This window comes from Pantherophis guttatus, chromosome 3 (genome assembly GCF_059756535.1).
Source record: "Pantherophis guttatus breed Tessera chromosome 3, ASM5975653v1, whole genome shotgun sequence".
NCBI classification, from domain to species: Eukaryota; Metazoa; Chordata; class Lepidosauria; order Squamata; family Colubridae; genus Pantherophis; species Pantherophis guttatus.
Window position 1 is genome coordinate 22812975 of NC_142065.1, and position 17923 is coordinate 22830897.

The 17923-nt window shown below is 37.7% G+C and overlaps 1 protein-coding gene across 3 annotated transcripts in view; it reads left to right on the forward strand.

Annotated features, from left to right (window-relative positions):
- UBE2V1 (ubiquitin conjugating enzyme E2 V1) overlaps positions 1-15273 on the forward strand; it is a 28937-nt gene extending 13664 nt beyond the window's left edge. For all 3 annotated transcript variants that reach the window (XM_034413795.3, XM_087889098.1, XM_034413797.3), the window contains exons 2-4: positions 6483-6631; positions 9993-10118; positions 13196-15273. In XM_034413795.3, the coding sequence (XP_034269686.1) occupies positions 6483-6631; positions 9993-10118; positions 13196-13342 (422 nt within the window). In that variant the 3' untranslated portion in view covers positions 13343-15273. The remainder of the gene's footprint in view (positions 1-6482; positions 6632-9992; positions 10119-13195) is intronic.
- The last annotated feature ends 2650 nt before the right edge of the window (positions 15274-17923 follow it).

The window sequence follows — 17923 nt, forward strand, 5'->3', positions numbered from 1 at the left end:
GCCTTCAAAAACAAATGAGTAGACTGGTACAGTTCTGCAAGCAGTTAAAAGCCTGGTAGACCAGTACCTCTGCTAAATCCTAAAGAGTCACATGACCATCAAGCCATGCCCACAAAATAAGCCACGCCCACATAACCAGTAGTAAAAAATTTTAGAACCCACCCCTGCATCACACTTATTGTCAAGGCTAAAAGTGATCTTTATCACTTTTAGAAATGACTCTGAACTAGCTGCATCTATGAATTCAGTCATTAGATAAGATGTAGGAAATATGTTTGTCAAGAACTGTCATTCAAATATACTAAATTACAGTCAGTGAAATACAAATTTAAAAAATATATAAAAGCAATGACCAAATACAGGTAGTCCTTTACTTACAACAGTTTGTTTAGTAACCATTTAAAGTTACAATGGCACTGAAAAAAATGACTTATGACCATTTTTCACACTTATGACCATTGTAGCATCCCTATGGTCATGTGATTTATATTTGTATGCCGACAACTGGTTCGTATTTATGACGGTTGCAGGGTCCCCAGGTCATGCTGCTACCTTCTGACAAGCAAAGTGAGTCTGGGAACCCAGACTCACTTAACAACCATGTTACTTATTTAACAACTGCAGTGATTCACTTAACAAATGTGGCAATAAGTCATAAAATGGGACAAAACTCACTTAACAAATTTCTCACTTAGCAACATAAATTTTGGACTCAATTGTGGTCGTAAGTTGCGGACCAGCTGTACCAGAAAGCAGTGTGTAACACTTATATAAAATCTAAAAAATTACCTGGAGAAAGGGAAAAAATTAAACAAGTTACAATAAAATGTTCTTATTATAATACATATTTAATAGCAATAACACGGATTAATTAAAAGAGGCAGTTTGGTGTTCTGGTTAAGGTGCTGGCCTAGAAACCAGGTGACTGTGAGTTCTAGTCCTGCCTTAGGTATGAAAGTTGGCTGGTTACTTTGGGCCAGTCACTCACTCTCAGGCCATGACATCAGGTTTGGGTTTACAAGCCGCTCGATCAATTTCTGTCACAACCAATGGATCAGTACTGGGTTGATCTGAAAAAAAGCACAGCCTGCACTTACCGGAAAAGGCTAAGAAGAAAAAAAACTATTAATTAACATAAATAGAAATAAAAAAGAATAAAATGAAAACAAAAAAGAAAGATCATAATGTCATAACTTCCAAGATTAGGACATTTTAGGCTTTATGGAAATCACTGCAGATAGATACTTAGCATGCTACTTAGACTATAGGCTTCTGATCTGCTTTCCCACAGACCTCCCCTCTCCCTCAAACAGATTCAGTTTTTGTTAGCAGGAGATAAAGATATGCCTGCATGTAAATTAACTTAGAAAGTAGCAGAAAAATACATGTAATAAAGTCTCAGGTTCATTCAGACCATAAGGACACCATTTCTCAGTAGATTGACTGATCCAAGGTCACCCAGGCAGCTTTTATAGCTGATGCAGGACTAGAAGTCACAATCTCCTGGTTTCTAGACCAGCGCCTTAACGGCTACACCAAACCCAAATCCATTGGATTCAACAGATTGTGGTTTTAGCATTGTCTAAACCTAGGGGCAGGAGACAGGTCCATTTGACACAGGTCAGCTGAGATTTTTCTTCTCCACTTTGATGAGAGACCATCAAGGAGAGTTAACAAAACCAGTGAGCCACTGGAAAACAGGAGTAAATTAGCCTGGCTGACAAATGTGTTGCCTCCGTTGGAATCATATCACTTTCCATGCAGTGTAAAACATTTGAACACAGCTCGGGACGGGGAAGAGCACGTGCAAAAAAATAAATCGAAGAGTATCTAAGGCAGGGATGTCAAACTCAAGTTCTTTGAAGGCCGCATCAGGGCTGTGGTTGACCTCGGGGGGCCAGGCGGGTGTTGGCCAACTGGGTGGATGTGGTCAACTGGGTGGGTGTGGCCAGCTTGATGCCACTTACTGGGCGTGCTGATTGGGTGGGTGTGGCCAACTTGGCTCCACTGCCCAAACTGCTGGCACGTTTCCCTTTTGCACTGGGTAGGCTGGACCAAAGCCACGCTGGCCCAATGTTTCCTCTTTGCATTGGGTAGACGGGCCGAAGCAACGTGGGCCGGCCCCTTACGTTTTTCAGGATGGCCCCACGGGCTGGATCTGACCACATCATGGGCCAGATGCGGCCCGCGGGCCTTGTGTTTGACACCCCGGGTCTAAGGGTTTCAGATTATCATAGATGCATATTGTATATCATACAGCATTTGGAATACAGTTTTACCTTTAAATAGCTTGATGGTAGCAAATGCACATCTGCCCTCTTTGGAATGAAAAAAGAATGGCCTTGGCAATGTTGTTAACTATGGAGGATGCTTGCACTGTTGTTAGCTCTGGCTGGCAGAAATGGTTCTAATTTGTTCGCCCCAAGCTCCAGAGCTTGAAAAATTACGCCAAGGTATTTAAAAGCTGCAATTATTCAAGAGAGAGTGTTCCTGGGAATAAGTTATGGAGCTATAATTTAGCAAGTAAGTTTTCTCACTCACTCTGTTATCCCTCCATTATTCTTTTTCATCTTTCTCTCGTGTCTAGTGAACTATTTAAGTGAATTCAGGTAAATTCTGAAGTAGTCACTTGCAGAGAGATTTTGAAAGGGCTGCTTGTATCTACATTAAGGACCATACATTCATACCAGATAAACTAGAATAAAATTAGAGGGGCTATACAGCTCAGTAGTACATTTTGCATGCAAAAGGCTGGTCTTCCTATGGCAATTCAGATAGGCAAAGAGTAGAATCTCCATTGAGAGGGATTTCCACCCAGATGAAACAATAGTATAAAATATCTTCCTGTTGCTAAATCAATGCCAGTTTAATATATTTGGGCTTCCTGGATATCTTTATTGTGAAGATCTTGAGTTCTGGGTAATAATAAACCATTCAGATGTTGTTAGCAGAGAAACCAATAGGTGTACACTTGGCAGTCTTCAAGAATATATTGTAGCGATTTGTGTTGCTTATGAAACCTTTAAGTTCCAATTCGAGGAACTGGCATTAGTCATGTGTATTTTTCCCCCTATATTAATATAATTCACAGTGTGGTGGTGGTGGTAGAAAATAGGAGGACGGTGTGTTGGATATGCTCACCACCTTGAGTTATTTCAATAGCAGTGTATCCAAGTATCTTCTGAAAATATTCAGAAGACATAAAAAAGACCCTCAAAATAGCTGTGACAAGTCTCTGAAAAGTCATGGCACCTCAATAGTTTTGTCACTTCATAAGTACCCTCACCTCCCCAATGTTTCACCCTGCTCCAGTAGTTTGCCACATCTGGACAGCCATAAGTTCTACATCCTCACTTTAGGCATTACTGATCTCCTATTTTTTTATGCTTGCGTATCGCTCAGGAACCATTCATTAATGAGTAATGCTCATGCAGGGATGGCTTAAAGTCAATACAATCATAAAATTATATCCTTTTTTAAAAGCAGCAAAATTTAATGCTGTGTGCATTAAAATAACAAATAGAAGTTACCAGAAGAAGCCACTTAACTGAGGACAAGAATGACAGTTAAATGGAATCTGAGGCCTGCTTAGAAGAGCTTAGCCCAAAATAAGATCTCAGCATCTTTGAGAGATATTAGGACAGTTCAAAATGTTTTCGTGTGTGTGTGTTAATTAAAATGTATTTTGAAAGATGGCTTCAAGGTAAATACCTATTTTAGTCAGTTTTAATGCAGTAATTGTCAATTTTAATGCAAGATTTTACTTTAAAGTGTAATTTCTTCTGGATTTAAGTGCAGAGAAATGAAACTTGCTGGAGTGGAAGGTGGAAGAGTTAGAAAGAGTGGTAATTGAATAGAATCAAAGGTGGGAAAGAAGCTTTATAAATGAGGAGAATGTGAAATTGGAGAGGTGGTTGATTGTGTGAAGTTTTCCACAGATGATGCTGGTATTGGCTTTGACTACCCTGCCAGAAAATTACTGAAAAAGAACAATGCCCTTTGACAGCAATGTGTGCGCTGGTGGAGGGTGAGCTAAGCAGATGGGGTCAACATCATGGATAGTCACTAGAGGAAACAAAGAAGCATCTTAGCCACTACTGATACCAGTTTTGCAATATGGAAAGCAGCAGCTGAGCCAGAATTCTGGATTATAGGAGATTTGTTTCTGGCTCTTTGGCAACTGCCACATTAAGTGAGAAAAACAACAGCAGAGTCGGAGTTAAAAGCTATGTGAACAGCTCCCAAGCAACTAGTGCTAAGGCTTTCTAGTCAAATTCAAATTGCTAGTCATTACCTTTAAAAACCTAAACCACACAGCATTGGAATATGTCAAGCTGTGCCTTGCCAGGATTGAATCTGTACTTTCGTCTTCAAAAGAGGGCGTGTTGAAAGTCCCCGTCCCACCCTTCATGAGGTTCATGGGTATGAGTTACCCAGCAGAACTTCTTTCAGACAATTTTAGCTTCTTGCAACTTCCTGCTCCTGGAGATATGTGCAGACTCTTCCTTGCTAATTATTCCATCAGTAGTCCCAAAGGTGCTTTTTCAAGAGGCAACTGGATTTTCTGGTTTTTCTTTGAAGACCTTTTGCTTCTCATCCAAGAAGCTTCTTCAGCTCTATTCGATCAATACATCAAGTCTGCATTGTTTCAGCAAACCCTTGGTCCCTAGTGGTCCTAACTGCAGGTATTTCTGTACATAAAATGAATGGGATGAAGCATTGCATTTAAATAGATAGGGACTTCTCAGTATAGTAGATGTGAAATACTAGCTGCAGTTCCCAAAGACTCGCTCCAGTTTAAACTCATTGATCTTAGGTTACAGTTGTTGATGCTGATGTTACCAAGGAACAAAATAATGTTTATTAAGTTCTTGTTTTTCTAGAAAGGGGAGCAGATGGTACTTCAGGTGTAATTGGAAACAAACTATGTTTAGCAATAGTATATCGACTTTATGGTTGACAAATGCTTAATTTTGTTTATGCCTGTGAATGAATGCGTTAGAGAAAAAAAATAGTCAAATACATTTAAAGCTCTCAACCTATCTATATATTTTTTTTCCTTCAGCCAAGATCAGCTCCTGGGGATCCTATGGCCATATCCATGTACTTTTCTTAGCAATAATATAGAATGGTTATTACTTGTTCTGTTTTAAGGAAGAGTCCAGCAGGCTTATTGGGGGGGAATTCTCTCTGTTGGGATTTTCTTTTTCCTGTTCCATTAGACTTATAAAATAAGCAGCTTAAAGGCTTATTAGATATGCATTCCAACATAATGTTGGTGATAACTTTTAAGGATCATTCATATCCAATATGTCATATCCATAAGAGCATTTCCCATTTGGTGCTTTTAAAATATCTTGCCACATTTTCCCAATTCTAGCCAGTACAGCCCTTGTTATGCCACACATCTGGTAAACACATTGTGGAAGTTGGTGAAGTGTTGTTCCATTCTGTGCAGCAGTGTATAATAATGAGCAAACTAGCAATCTATTGAAAGAAGCTGGTTTTTTTTTTCTCATTTGCTGTGTGTGTTTGTGTGTGTGTGTGTGTGTATGTGTGTGTATATATATATATATATATATATATATATATATATATATATATATATATATATATATATTGACAATCATATTTATTTTTCTGTGTTTATTTACAGCTTTAACGCAAGAGATACTTGTTCTATTTTATAACATCTTGCAATGACATAATAGTTTCTCCGCCCCATGGCATGGTTAATTTGCCACGTAAAATGAGTTGTAGATGAAATCACTAGTCCAATTGTTCTTTAATTCTTTTCTAAGGTCTTGTAACTTCTATGTAAAATCAAATAGGCATCTTCCATAGAGAATAATCTTGGATGCAGATTGTTATCAAACTAATTATAAACATAATTGCTGCTAATTATTTATTAATATCTGCTTTGGTGCTTAAACTAATAGCTTCTTTTAGCTGCAGCCTTATTTTCTAACTACTCATATACACAGAAGCAAGTCCTTTGGATATACTGGGATTTAATTTGTATTCAGAGTTATATTGTTAATTATTAACTAGGAGTGACATGGACTAGCAGTGTTCCAATATCTAAGAGGCTGCCACAAAGAAGAGGGAGTCAATCTATTCTCCAAAGCACCTGAATGCCGGACAAGAAGCAATGGATGGAAACTGATTAAGGAGAGAAACAACCTAGAACTAAGGAGAAATGTCCTAACAGTGAAAACAATTAATCAGTAGAACAACTTGCCTCCAGAAGTTGTGAATGCTCCAACACTGGAAGTTTTTAAGAGATTGGACAACCATTTGTCTGAAATGTATAGGGTTTCCTGTTTGAGCATAGAGTTGGACCAGAAGACTTTCAAGTTCTCTTCCAACTCTGTTATTCTGTTTAAATGTTTAGCACACTAATCAGACACGTCAGTCCATACTCAATATTATTTTTCCAACAACCATTCTAATCTCAAAAGTCCAATCTGATTTATTTCCAGGAGTAAAAGTTCCTCGTAATTTTCGACTGCTGGAAGAGCTAGAAGAAGGCCAGAAAGGAGTAGGAGATGGAACAGTTAGCTGGGGTCTTGAAGATGATGAAGATATGACACTTACAAGATGGACAGGCATGATTATTGGGCCCCCAAGGGTAAGCATCAGTTTAAAGATATAAAACTATTGCTTTGTTTTTTAAAAATCTGATTTCTAGTATTGTAATAGGATACATTATTTTTTGTGATTGATTTTGTAATATATAGTAGCAGTTCATTGTATGAGAGGGTTATATAATGGTAAATCCCATGCTTAACTTCTTTTCTTTGCCTTTTTAAATGATATGGAGATTCCATTTCAGTTTCTGTGTTTTTAAAGTATAGCATTAAATTAATTGTTGTTCAACTGATTATTTGACTAACTGGGTAATTTAATCACAATTTCTTTTTTGCACATAATGAATCAAAAATTACTAAGGCAAAACTCAGTGGGGAAAAGTTCAGCTTTACAATAATAGATGAGAAAGTAGGATATGAACATACTTTTGAATGCCACATGCTCTGCATAAATTGTGGATGTCTTTCATAAATGGTACTTTGAAGCAAATTTACTTTAAATGGATCTATTCATCTTGTTTTGAGGACCCAACTCTGAACAAAACTGCTTTAAAGAATTCATGTAGGATTTCTCAGTCTCTTCAGATGAAAGATGAAAAGCTGCAAAAATAAAAAGTAATGAACAGGCCGAAAGAAAGTTAGATAGTAAATCATATGCCATGTTACTTTGAAATCTGAAGAAGTAAAGAAGTAAAGATAGTACAATTCCTCATAATTAAAATTGACGACTTAAAACTCTGAATTTTTATATTTGCTTATAGCACCCCCATCTGACCATGAAGGAATATAAAGCATGATACCTAAAAGATATAAATAATGTCAGGAATAATTTTCATTGATGTTGTTTAAATATTCTTACCTATAAAATAACTACATTATAACAAAGCATTATGCTGTATAGAAGCAAATTTTGTGATTAAATTATAGAAGAGCTGTTCAGTTTAGCTTTAGTTTCTTAAGGTGATTTTTATATCGAAAACATAGATGTGAGGAAATCTGATTGGTAGCTGCCCCATTGATCACCAGGTTTGATCTGGCTCACTAGGGGTGTGTCCTCTTCCTCTCTCAGTGCTCCATGTGTCTCTCTCCCAAAACTGCTTCTCCATGAAAGAGAATTACTACCCCAGATAAAAGTATACTATGCCTAAATCAGGGCATACAATATACAATGTGCTACCCTGCTTGAACTTCCAAACAAGCTCAAGGGCCATTTGTAGAATGTCAAGAGCAGGACATTTGGATGGATAGATTTATGTCTTGATTTATTGTTTGGAGCATCAGGATATCAGAAATTTAATTAGGAAGCATAGTCTCCAAGACATTCTGTTTTTGATTTAACAACCATTAAAATAACATTAGTTTGAATTGGGAAGCCCCAAGTGGTAAAACCACCCAATGAACATCCAAGGAAGTAGCAACCAAATGAAATTCTAGGATAACATCACAAATAGAGCAGCCAATCAGAAAATGAGAATATGTCATTTCTCTTCAGAAGTTTGCTTAACTTTTCTAATTTTTCTCTAAAGCTGAAAACCATGTTAAGTATTTTAAATTTTCCTCAGGAATGCACGGACATGTCATAAAAACACTATGAATTGAACTCATCTTGAAACAAAGTTTATAATATGAAATGGTAGATATAAGTATTTCTCTATATGTTCAATTATTTATTTAGATGCTTAAGTATGCTTATCCTAGGACATTCTGAAAGTTAACACATTTCCACCTGATCTAGATTAATATGCTTTTTTGCTGCTGATTATAACTTAAGACAATTTTTTTATAATTGTTTAGACACTTATATTGATTTTTATTGATTTTTATTAATTATTTCATGAACTTGATTCTTACATTATAAAATATATGAATCACTTGACTTTTCCAATAAATTTTAAATGGAGCTTCTTTTGTGGTGCAGTCTTAATTTATTAGTCACCATCAGGTCCCAGATCAGCATGGCATAAAGAGGATAAAAGAATCCAGCTGTCAATCACAGCCAATTGATTTAAATGCGTTTAGTCTGGAAACAATGCCACATTTTTAAAATATCATCATGTATACCTATTATGGGTATACTTAATTTTGTCTGTGTTTGGAACTAGTGTTCATCTTTATGTGGTTACTAGTTTTGAGAAGTATCTATTATTTTTTATCAAAATAAGTTGCAATTCAAATTGTATCCTAATTACTGTCATGCTGGACTTGTAATATATCCATTTATAAGCCAGAATGTTCTTTGGAGAAAAAATAAGAGCATATTGATAACAAATGGAATTTACAAGTCAATAATTTATACTGAGGATCTTAGAATGCATCTGATGGAAGATATTTTGTACATATTTTGCCTTTTGTAGTTCTTGGAGAAGGCTAGTATAAACATAGTTATTTAATGACCGAGGTATATACGAGACCACCTTCTGTCAGCAACAGCCTCCCACCAGCCAATACACTCCCAAAAAGAGGGGCTCCTCAGGATGCCGTCGGCCAAACAATGCCGACTGGCGACACCCAGGGGGAGAGCCTTCTCTGTGGGGGCACCAGCCCTCTGGAATGAGCTGCCCCTTGAGATTCGTCTCATCCCTGACCTGCGCACCTTTCGCCGCATCTTGAAGACCCTTTTGTTTCAACAAGCTGGCCTGGCATAATATGAATTTTAGAGTGGGTGTATGTCTGTTTTAATCTATGGGCCAAATTTTTATATATTCAATTTTAAATTGTTTTAAATTTTGTAAATTTATATGTGTTTTAATATGACTGTACACCGCCCTGAGTCCTCCGGGAGAAGGGCAGTATAGAAATCTAATAAACATAAATATAACATAAACATAAACATAATTGGAATATGGCCCCAATACCCCAAGGTAAGCAGAAAACATACAGTTTTCCATCAGTTCTCCATATCCTCCAAAATCAGATATTGAATAACAGAAAGAACTTCTAACACAGTGGTTTTTAGTTCAGAGGAAAAGACTACAGGCCATGCAAATAACCAAGGATGAATGCAAATGAAATTCCTTCTGGTTGCAAAATAGAATATTTACATCCAAGCAGTGATTTAGTAAAGTGCCAAATTGTAGGTTCTCTCCCTCCAGTAGCAGGTACATCCTGTTAATTTAAAAAGACAACCACTTGTTGAGAAACACATGGAATTGCGCATGTCAGATAAATAATTAGTAAAAAAAGAAAAAAGAATTAGGCAATACATCTTTGTATTTTTTAGATGTACTTGTCCATCTGTAGTTATCATTTTTTTTTACTGTATTATGAAATGTGCATGCAAATTATGTTCATTTGGAGGGTGGGGGAAAAGAAAGAAAATAGCTAATTTGAAACTGATCTTATATGCGATGGTCCTTCAGTTATGGATTACTTGACAGAAATATTTCTTTTTTCCCCCCCCAGACTATTTATGAAAACAGAATATATAGCCTTAAAATAGAATGTGGCCCTAAATATCCTGAAGCACCCCCATTTGTAAGATTTGTAACGAAAATTAATATGAATGGAGTAAATAGTTCTAATGGAGTGGTAAGTTTTTCACTATTTCTATCCTAACAGTAATGTCAGCTTTTTAAGCAGAATAGGAAAGCAGCACATTTCTGTAAACATGCAGCTAGTTATTTATTATTCTGTTTTGCAATTTTTCTGTCGTAAACATTTGAGAAACTACATATTTTACAAATTTATTGATGAAGGCATTATAGTTTTTTAATTGATTCAATATTTTAAATCTTGAGATCAGTTTTTAAAAACATAACAATACAACAGTATATTAAATATAAAACAATAAAAGAACTTGTACTGGAAAGCCTGAGATAATTAATAACGAATGAGAACCTGTTCATTTCTATGAGCCATGGCTGTTGTTAGAAATTTGGCAACCTAACAATTGGTGGTGTAAGATTGCCCTTCATTTAGTTAGTATCACCACACTAACATTACATGAGCTATAGGCTTGTATTACTGCATTATAGGATACAAATATGGTTTTCATAGAAAATGCTGGTGAATCTGCCCATTATCTGAGAACAGACCAAAACGGTATGATTGTTGAGCTATAAGGCAAATAGGAAATGCTAGTTCTAGGTCCCAAATCCTCCGCTTGAGATTAGCTATGGCTTTGTCAAGTCTGAGCCAGAAAGGAAAAACCACGGTATGCTATGAGGGGGTTGCCTGAGCTTCATTTTTGCTGGCAGAGGGCTGCAGGAGGCTGTTGCGGCCGAAAATGGGGCCCATATTTTTGCTGGCAGAGCACTCGGGCTACCACAGGCTTCCCCGACATGAGTGATGTCATGCTGGCCACGCCCACTCCAGCCCCCTGAGGTCAAATACAACCCTGATGCAGCCCTCAATGAAGTTGAGTTTGACACACCTGTTCTAGAGGATCTGGATCTGGATTATCTAGCCCTATTCCAGTCTAGTTCCATTCCAAAGATGGCTTGATAGTTCTGACAGATGACCTTCTCCAGAGAAAAGGCAGGAGGATGCAATTAAACATGGAATCCTTCTGAGTTGACCATCTGGATCAGAAATTGGAGGTCCTGTTTTTTTTGGGGGGGGGGGTTCCTCTCCTATCTCTGTAGTTGGCTCCCTATAGTGGTTTTAGGAAGCTTTCTGACCCTTGTGGCAGTTAGGGATCTGGCAGGGGCCTATACTCTCTATCCTATTGAACATCTATTTGAAGCCTTAGAGATCATCAAGGAGTATAAAGTTTTCAGTATACTGCATTGTTTGTCTAACTATAATTTTTTAATATAGGTTATGTGTAAGTAATGAAAAAAAATATTTTCCATACACAAAGTTAAGTAATGGGCAATGGGATTGAGAATATTAAAACAAAAACATTATTTTACGATATAATTACTTTGACCACAACTCTTTTATTAACCAATGATAATAAAACCTATCCCATGTCTTAAATTTGTTTCAATCTGGTGCAGAAGAGTTCATATTTATTAAATATTGAGTTATTTTTTAATTTGTTAATCCTTTATAATAATTACTCCTCTATTTAGCTGCCTAAGAAAAATAAGCATATCATTTGCAAACATATTAATTACATAATGCTCTGTTTCTATATTAAACTCTTGACAGTTTTTAATTCTTCCTATATTCTGAGTTAAAATCTGTAATAAATCCAACAAAACAGGTAAAGGTAGATTATTCTTGTATCATTCCCTTATTTTGATGAAAATATACCATGTTTTCCCGAAAATAAGACCCTGTTTTATAATTTTTTTTGAACCCTGAAATAAACACTTGGCTTTATTGCCATGCACTTAAAAGCTTGATTGGGCTTATTATCAGGGGACGTCTTATTTTGGGGAAAACAGGGTAGGTAACTAAAATGCTGTGCGAATTATTGCTAAATGCTGCTGGTTACTGCTATTGCTCAAATTCTATTTCCAGTAATAATTTTAATAGAAATTTACTTTTTATTTATACTGTTACGTTGTACATGTTTTCAACTGATTTTTAAAAAAGATTCTTATCTTTATTTTGTTGATCTTATACATCACCAGAAGTTGTGAATATACCAATTCAAGAAATAATGAAATAATAGAAAGAAAGACTTTTCATTTATATTCTAGGTATTAAAGGGAATATGAGTTTCAGAACATAACTAATAAAAACTATTGATAGAAGAAAAAGGCATCTTTGATTTTTTTTGCCTCCTACTTTCATACAACTCTGCTCTCCAAAACCAACAGACTGTGTGCAGAGTAAACAAATAAGCCTTAAAAGCCCATTTTCTACAAATTTGAATTGGCCTCAGTTGATTGATTCAATAACTGTCTACTGCTTTTAAAGATTGTATTAAACATTGTAGCCAATGTATGAAATCTAAAGAACTGGTATCAGCTTCCTTAATACTTGAATATTCATGACACAGGCATTCATATTACAGGTAGTCCTCGACATATGACCACAGTTGAGCCCAACATTTCTGCCGCTAAGACAATTGTTAAGGGAATTGTGCCCCATTTTTATGACCTTTCTTGCCACAGTTGTTAAGTGAATCACTGAAGTTAGTAACATGGTTGTAAAGTGAATCTGGCTTCCCCCATTGATTTTGTTTGTCAGAAAGTCACAAAAGGTAAATCACATGACCCCAGGATCCTGCAACCATCATAAATATGAGTTAGTTGACAAATGTGTGACACTTGATCACGTAACCCATGCCTGTCAAATTGGCGGCCCTGCGCAAGCCACACCCACCCCGGCTCCGCAAAGGCAAGAAACATTGCGATATACTGCCTGCGATGCGAGCGGGTTTGATACCCCTGATAGGGATGCTGCAACAGCCATAAGTATAAAAAAAAAAGTCATAAGTAACTTTTTTCAGTGCCATTGTAACTTCAAATGGTCACTAAAAGAACAGTTTTAAGTCAAGGGCTACCTGTATTTAAGAACTGTCTCATTTTTACAGTGTGATACATCAACTAGATTGGGGGTATCTAGTTGTATTCAAGTAATACAAGTCAGGGCCCTTTTGCGTTTGTGAAATTTTGTAGCTCTTTAATCCTAGGCCTGACTGTTTTAGTTGTTGAAATAAGGGACATGAAGCTGTTTGAGACCTAAGTTTGTTCATTGTTTTCCGCCAGGTTGATCCAAGAGCCATATCAGTCCTAGCAAAATGGCAGAATTCTTATAGTATCAAAGTTGTTCTGCAAGAGCTCCGGCGTCTAATGATGTCTAAAGAAAATATGAAACTTCCTCAACCACCTGAAGGACAATGTTACAGTAATTAATGAAAAACAAAAAGAAAAATCATGCCCCATCATTCAATTTAAGCTCTCTTCATTTTCCACAGTAGTAAATTTTCTAGATGCATCTTGTAGATCTCCAAGTACTGGAAAGGAAGTTCCCATTGCAAAGGAAAGTTTATCTTGAGATACTGTAAATGATACTAATTTTTTTTTCCATTTGAAAATAAGTTGTGCTATAACAAATAATGCTGTCCTGTGTAACCACTGTCCACATAGTTGAACTTCTGGTATCAAGAAAAGTCTATTTAAATTTATTACTGTCAAAGACCAGTGTGTCACATTGAACTCGACTGTGAAAAAGCATAAAAAGCATACATCACACAATCACATTGCTGTGTGTTTGGCCTGGGTTTATATCTTTTCTCCCGTCTCTCTCTCTCTCACACACACACACTTTCTCTGTCTCTCTCTTTTTCTCCCTCTCCCTCTCCCTTTCCCTCTCCCACTCCCTCTCTCTCTCTCCCTTTCTTTTTGTGTGTTTGCAATAGAGTTGATGCTCAGGGCTATTTATTAGAGTAGACATGGAGAGCACAATCCGCAGATCGTGATCTTGCCCAAGCCCTTTTGAAAAGAGCAGAGTCTGAGCCAGAATATCCTTGATTCTTGCGCAGTTCTCTTTTGATCCAACGGGGCTTGCCCAAGACAATGTTCCCAAAAGATTGTGCCATAAGGTTTCAATTACCAGCTGTGTCTGGGTTGTATGGACTACTAATGGGATGTTTTTGGTATCTTCGGTCATCCCTCCCTTTGTGCAAGCTCTAGTAAAACGCTGAATGTCTCTAGGGTTGGTTTTTATTTTTCTGCTTTTAATGAATGCTTACACAGCCATTTGGGGCAGGTTCTTCTTTCTCCCAAAACCTTTGCTAAGGCATAGATTGTATATCCCCCCCCCCCCGGAATGAGGGCCTTGGGATGACAGATCTGGGGGATCTTTTCAGACTTTCCTCTCTGTCTTTCCTGTCATGGTTGGGGTGCTGCTTTCTTTTTGCCCCTTCCATGACGCTTTACATTTGGCCAAAAGAGGTAAGTGGCTGGCAAACTGCCTGATTTTATTGTTATTATTGTTATTATTATTGTTATTATTATTATTATTGCTTCATGCTTGTCAGTTTTGGGGTGGGGCATGGGTAGGGTCTATAAATTAATCTTCACCAGCTGAGAAAACAAGAATGTCTGGTTTTGCTCACAAACAGCCTTCCCTTCCTATCCTGTGGCAGCTTCCATACCAGAAAGCTAGCCATGGCTGACATATTAGACAGGGTTTTGATACAATGAAAGAGCAGTAATTTACCAGGAGCGTCTTAAGTCTGTTAAGAATGGCTAAATATTCCGGAAAGATCTCTACACGGATGTTTGAAACAAACACTCCAGCTTTCTGAGCTGAAGGTCACTACCTCTGCTTGAATGCCATGTTAACTGCTCATCGGCATGCGTAACTTTGAGGCTCCGTAGCAGCCTGCCGGCATAAAGACAAATCCACTTTGTGAAGAGGAGATTGTGTTCTGCAGAGAGGGAGATGCTTTTCTTTCCTAAAGAATCAGATGGCGCTGCCATGCATGGTGGGTGAGGCTTCTTGGCAAATCACTTCTTTTTCAGACTCCTTGTTTTGGACCACTGACTGCTGAAACGTGGATGCAAAGCTTAAATGCAAACAATCCAATGTATCCTCTTAACGAAACTTAAAAACGCAGTGTTCATGTAAAAACAAAAAGCAAAAGTCACCGTTTAAAAGCAGAAGTATCAAGTCAATGAATAATTGATGTTTCCATTAACTCTTTTAAGGAGCATATTAGTTGTAAGGATTTAACATCCTCTGTAATTAAAAAAAAATTAACAGTATTCCATGAGCAGCCTTTTTATTGTATCAGACCATTGCCTGATTTTAATATAATAAAAAGTGTGCATTAATATTACTGTGCTGTAATTGTATTTATGTTTAGAGTGGAGATCTTCTCAGAGTTGGGGCAAAGGGAAGACACACAGTGTGACTGTCCCATTGAAATGATTACCCTGATCTTTAGAGGACACCAACAATGCTTAGGCAACTATCGTGGATGTTACTGGAACTCGCCCGATTCATTTTGATTTATTGTTGCTGCTATTAAATGTAATATTGCTATAGTGTTCAGAAAATACTTTGATACTGTGATCTGTTATTTAGGTGTAATTTGGGATTGTTCTGTAAAATTGTTGGAATTAGGATTATCATAGACAAATGTGAAGTGGCTGCAGTTTGGTTTGACACGGGGATTGTACAACTACAAATGTAAAGTTATCTCAGGAGACTTTATAACAGGGGTCCCCAACCCCCAGGCTGCGGCCCTCTACCGAGCCTTGAGCTGTTCAGAACCAGGCAACAGAAGTGATGGGCGCATGGACGCATCCCCGCTTGTGGAAGCAACAAGCAAGCATGTATGTGCGTGCTCCATTTGCATGAGCAGCGGATATGAGAGCCCACTGCTTGTGCAGAACTATACTCTCCCCCCCCCCCAAAGCCAGAAAGATTGGGGAACAACATTCATTTGGGCACAATTACATTCAGTAATTGGATGAGGCTTCTGTACAAAATATTTCAGAATCCTCTCTCTGCTGCTGGTTCTGCGAGAATAGGTTCCAAAGTGGTGTCTAGCACTTTATAGAAGAGATGGGCAAAGGGGGTCACCTGAAATATTGAAGCAGTCCTTAAAAATCTTTACATGGCTCTAACACAATTCTGTATGGCACATTTTCCAGCTCATCACAAGTGTGATAAAAAACGTTCCAAGAAAGTTGTAATCACATGGTTGAATCGAATCAAAACAACTTCACTCCAGTACAGGTAGTCCTCCACTTGCAACAGTTCATTTAGTGAAAGTTACTACGGCATTGAAAAAAGTGACTTATGACCATTTTTCACACAACCTTTGCAGCATCCCCATGGTCACGTGATTCAGAGGTGGGTTTCAGCAGGTTCTGACCAGTTCTGGAGAACCGGTAGCGGAAATTTTGAGTAGTTCAGAGAACCTGTAGTAAAAATTCTGACTGGCCCCGCCCCCATCTATTCTCTGCCTCCCGAGTCCCAGCTGATCGGGAGGAAATGGGGAATTTGCAGTAACTTCCCTTGGATTGGGAAGGGAATGGAGATTCACTTAACAACTTTATTATTAATTTAACATTTGCAATTATTCACTTCACAAATGTGGCAAGAAAAGACGTAAAACGGGGCAAAACTCACTTAAAAAATTTCTCACTTGGCAACAAATTCTGGCCTTGATTGTGGTCGTAAATCGAGGATTACCTGAAATTAAATCTACCAGCAGGGCCGGATTTTCCTATAGGCTAACTAGGCTTCAGCCTAGGGCCTCAAGATCAAGAGGGGCCTACATTCAAATTGTTAGCAAAATTAAAATTACACTTTCACTATAGGTGAAAGGGCCTCATAAGTGGAATAGCCTAGGGCCTCTTTTCATCTAAATCCGGCCCTGTCTGCCAGTGATTAATGTCACGTATACCTTCCTATAGGTATTTTATTCCAAATATGAAGTCTTGGGATAGGCCTCTGCCAATAAATCCATGTAGGGATTTATTTAGTTGTCATGTACAACATTTAATTAGTTGTCAGTTTTAACACATTAAACAACAGAAGTTGTAAATGTCCTAGATATCTACAAGTACACGCACACACATATATACCAGTGTCCTAAATAATGGAGAGCAATTGTCACAGAAATGTTTTAAAATATACTTTTGTTTTGAGGGTTACTAGGTTGCACATGATACTGCAATTTGCATTGTATGCTGTTCAGAAGGAGCCATGGGGAGATCTGTGAAGACCTGGAAATCCTATTTCAAGAGTTGGGGCCATCTGCAGTGTAAGGTATGTGTGCGCATCAAAAAAAGTCAAGGGGATAATTGCAGTTGAAGTTCTGACTCTACAGGTAGTCCTCACTTATGGTAATTGGGACCAGCAACTCGGTTGCTAAGTAAAGTCATAAAGTACAATGTGACATCACACTGGCTTAGGACAACTGTTTCAGTAGTCCTAGCTGTTGTTGGGCAAATCCCACACAATGGTAGTGTCCTGTGGTCATTTATGACCTCCCCATTGGCTTTGCTGGTTGAAAATCAGCAGTGAAGATTGCAAATGGCAACCACATAACACAACACTGCAGAACACTTGTCTGCAGAATACTATCACCGTCATAATTGCAAGCTGGTTGTAAAGCATCCAAATTGTGACCGTGGGGATGCTACAACAGCTGGAACTACAAGGAATGGTAAGCCCTCTTGTTCAGCACTGTCATAACCTCAAACAGTTGCTGACCAAGTGGTCACTGAATGAGGATTACCTGTATCAGTTGTGCTGCTATCTTGACTTCCCCTCTTGGGAAGTCTTGTCCCTCCTTGGATACAAGAGATGAACAAAAATGTGTCCTGTATGTTTTCAAACATCTTTGCCTGTTCACAGGACTTTTTTTTTTTTTTAAACTAACTAACCCATAACCCAACTAACATAAAACTAACAAATGTAGCCTCTTCCCAAACGGAGATTATGCAAATTCCTTTGATATGCCTACCAACCCA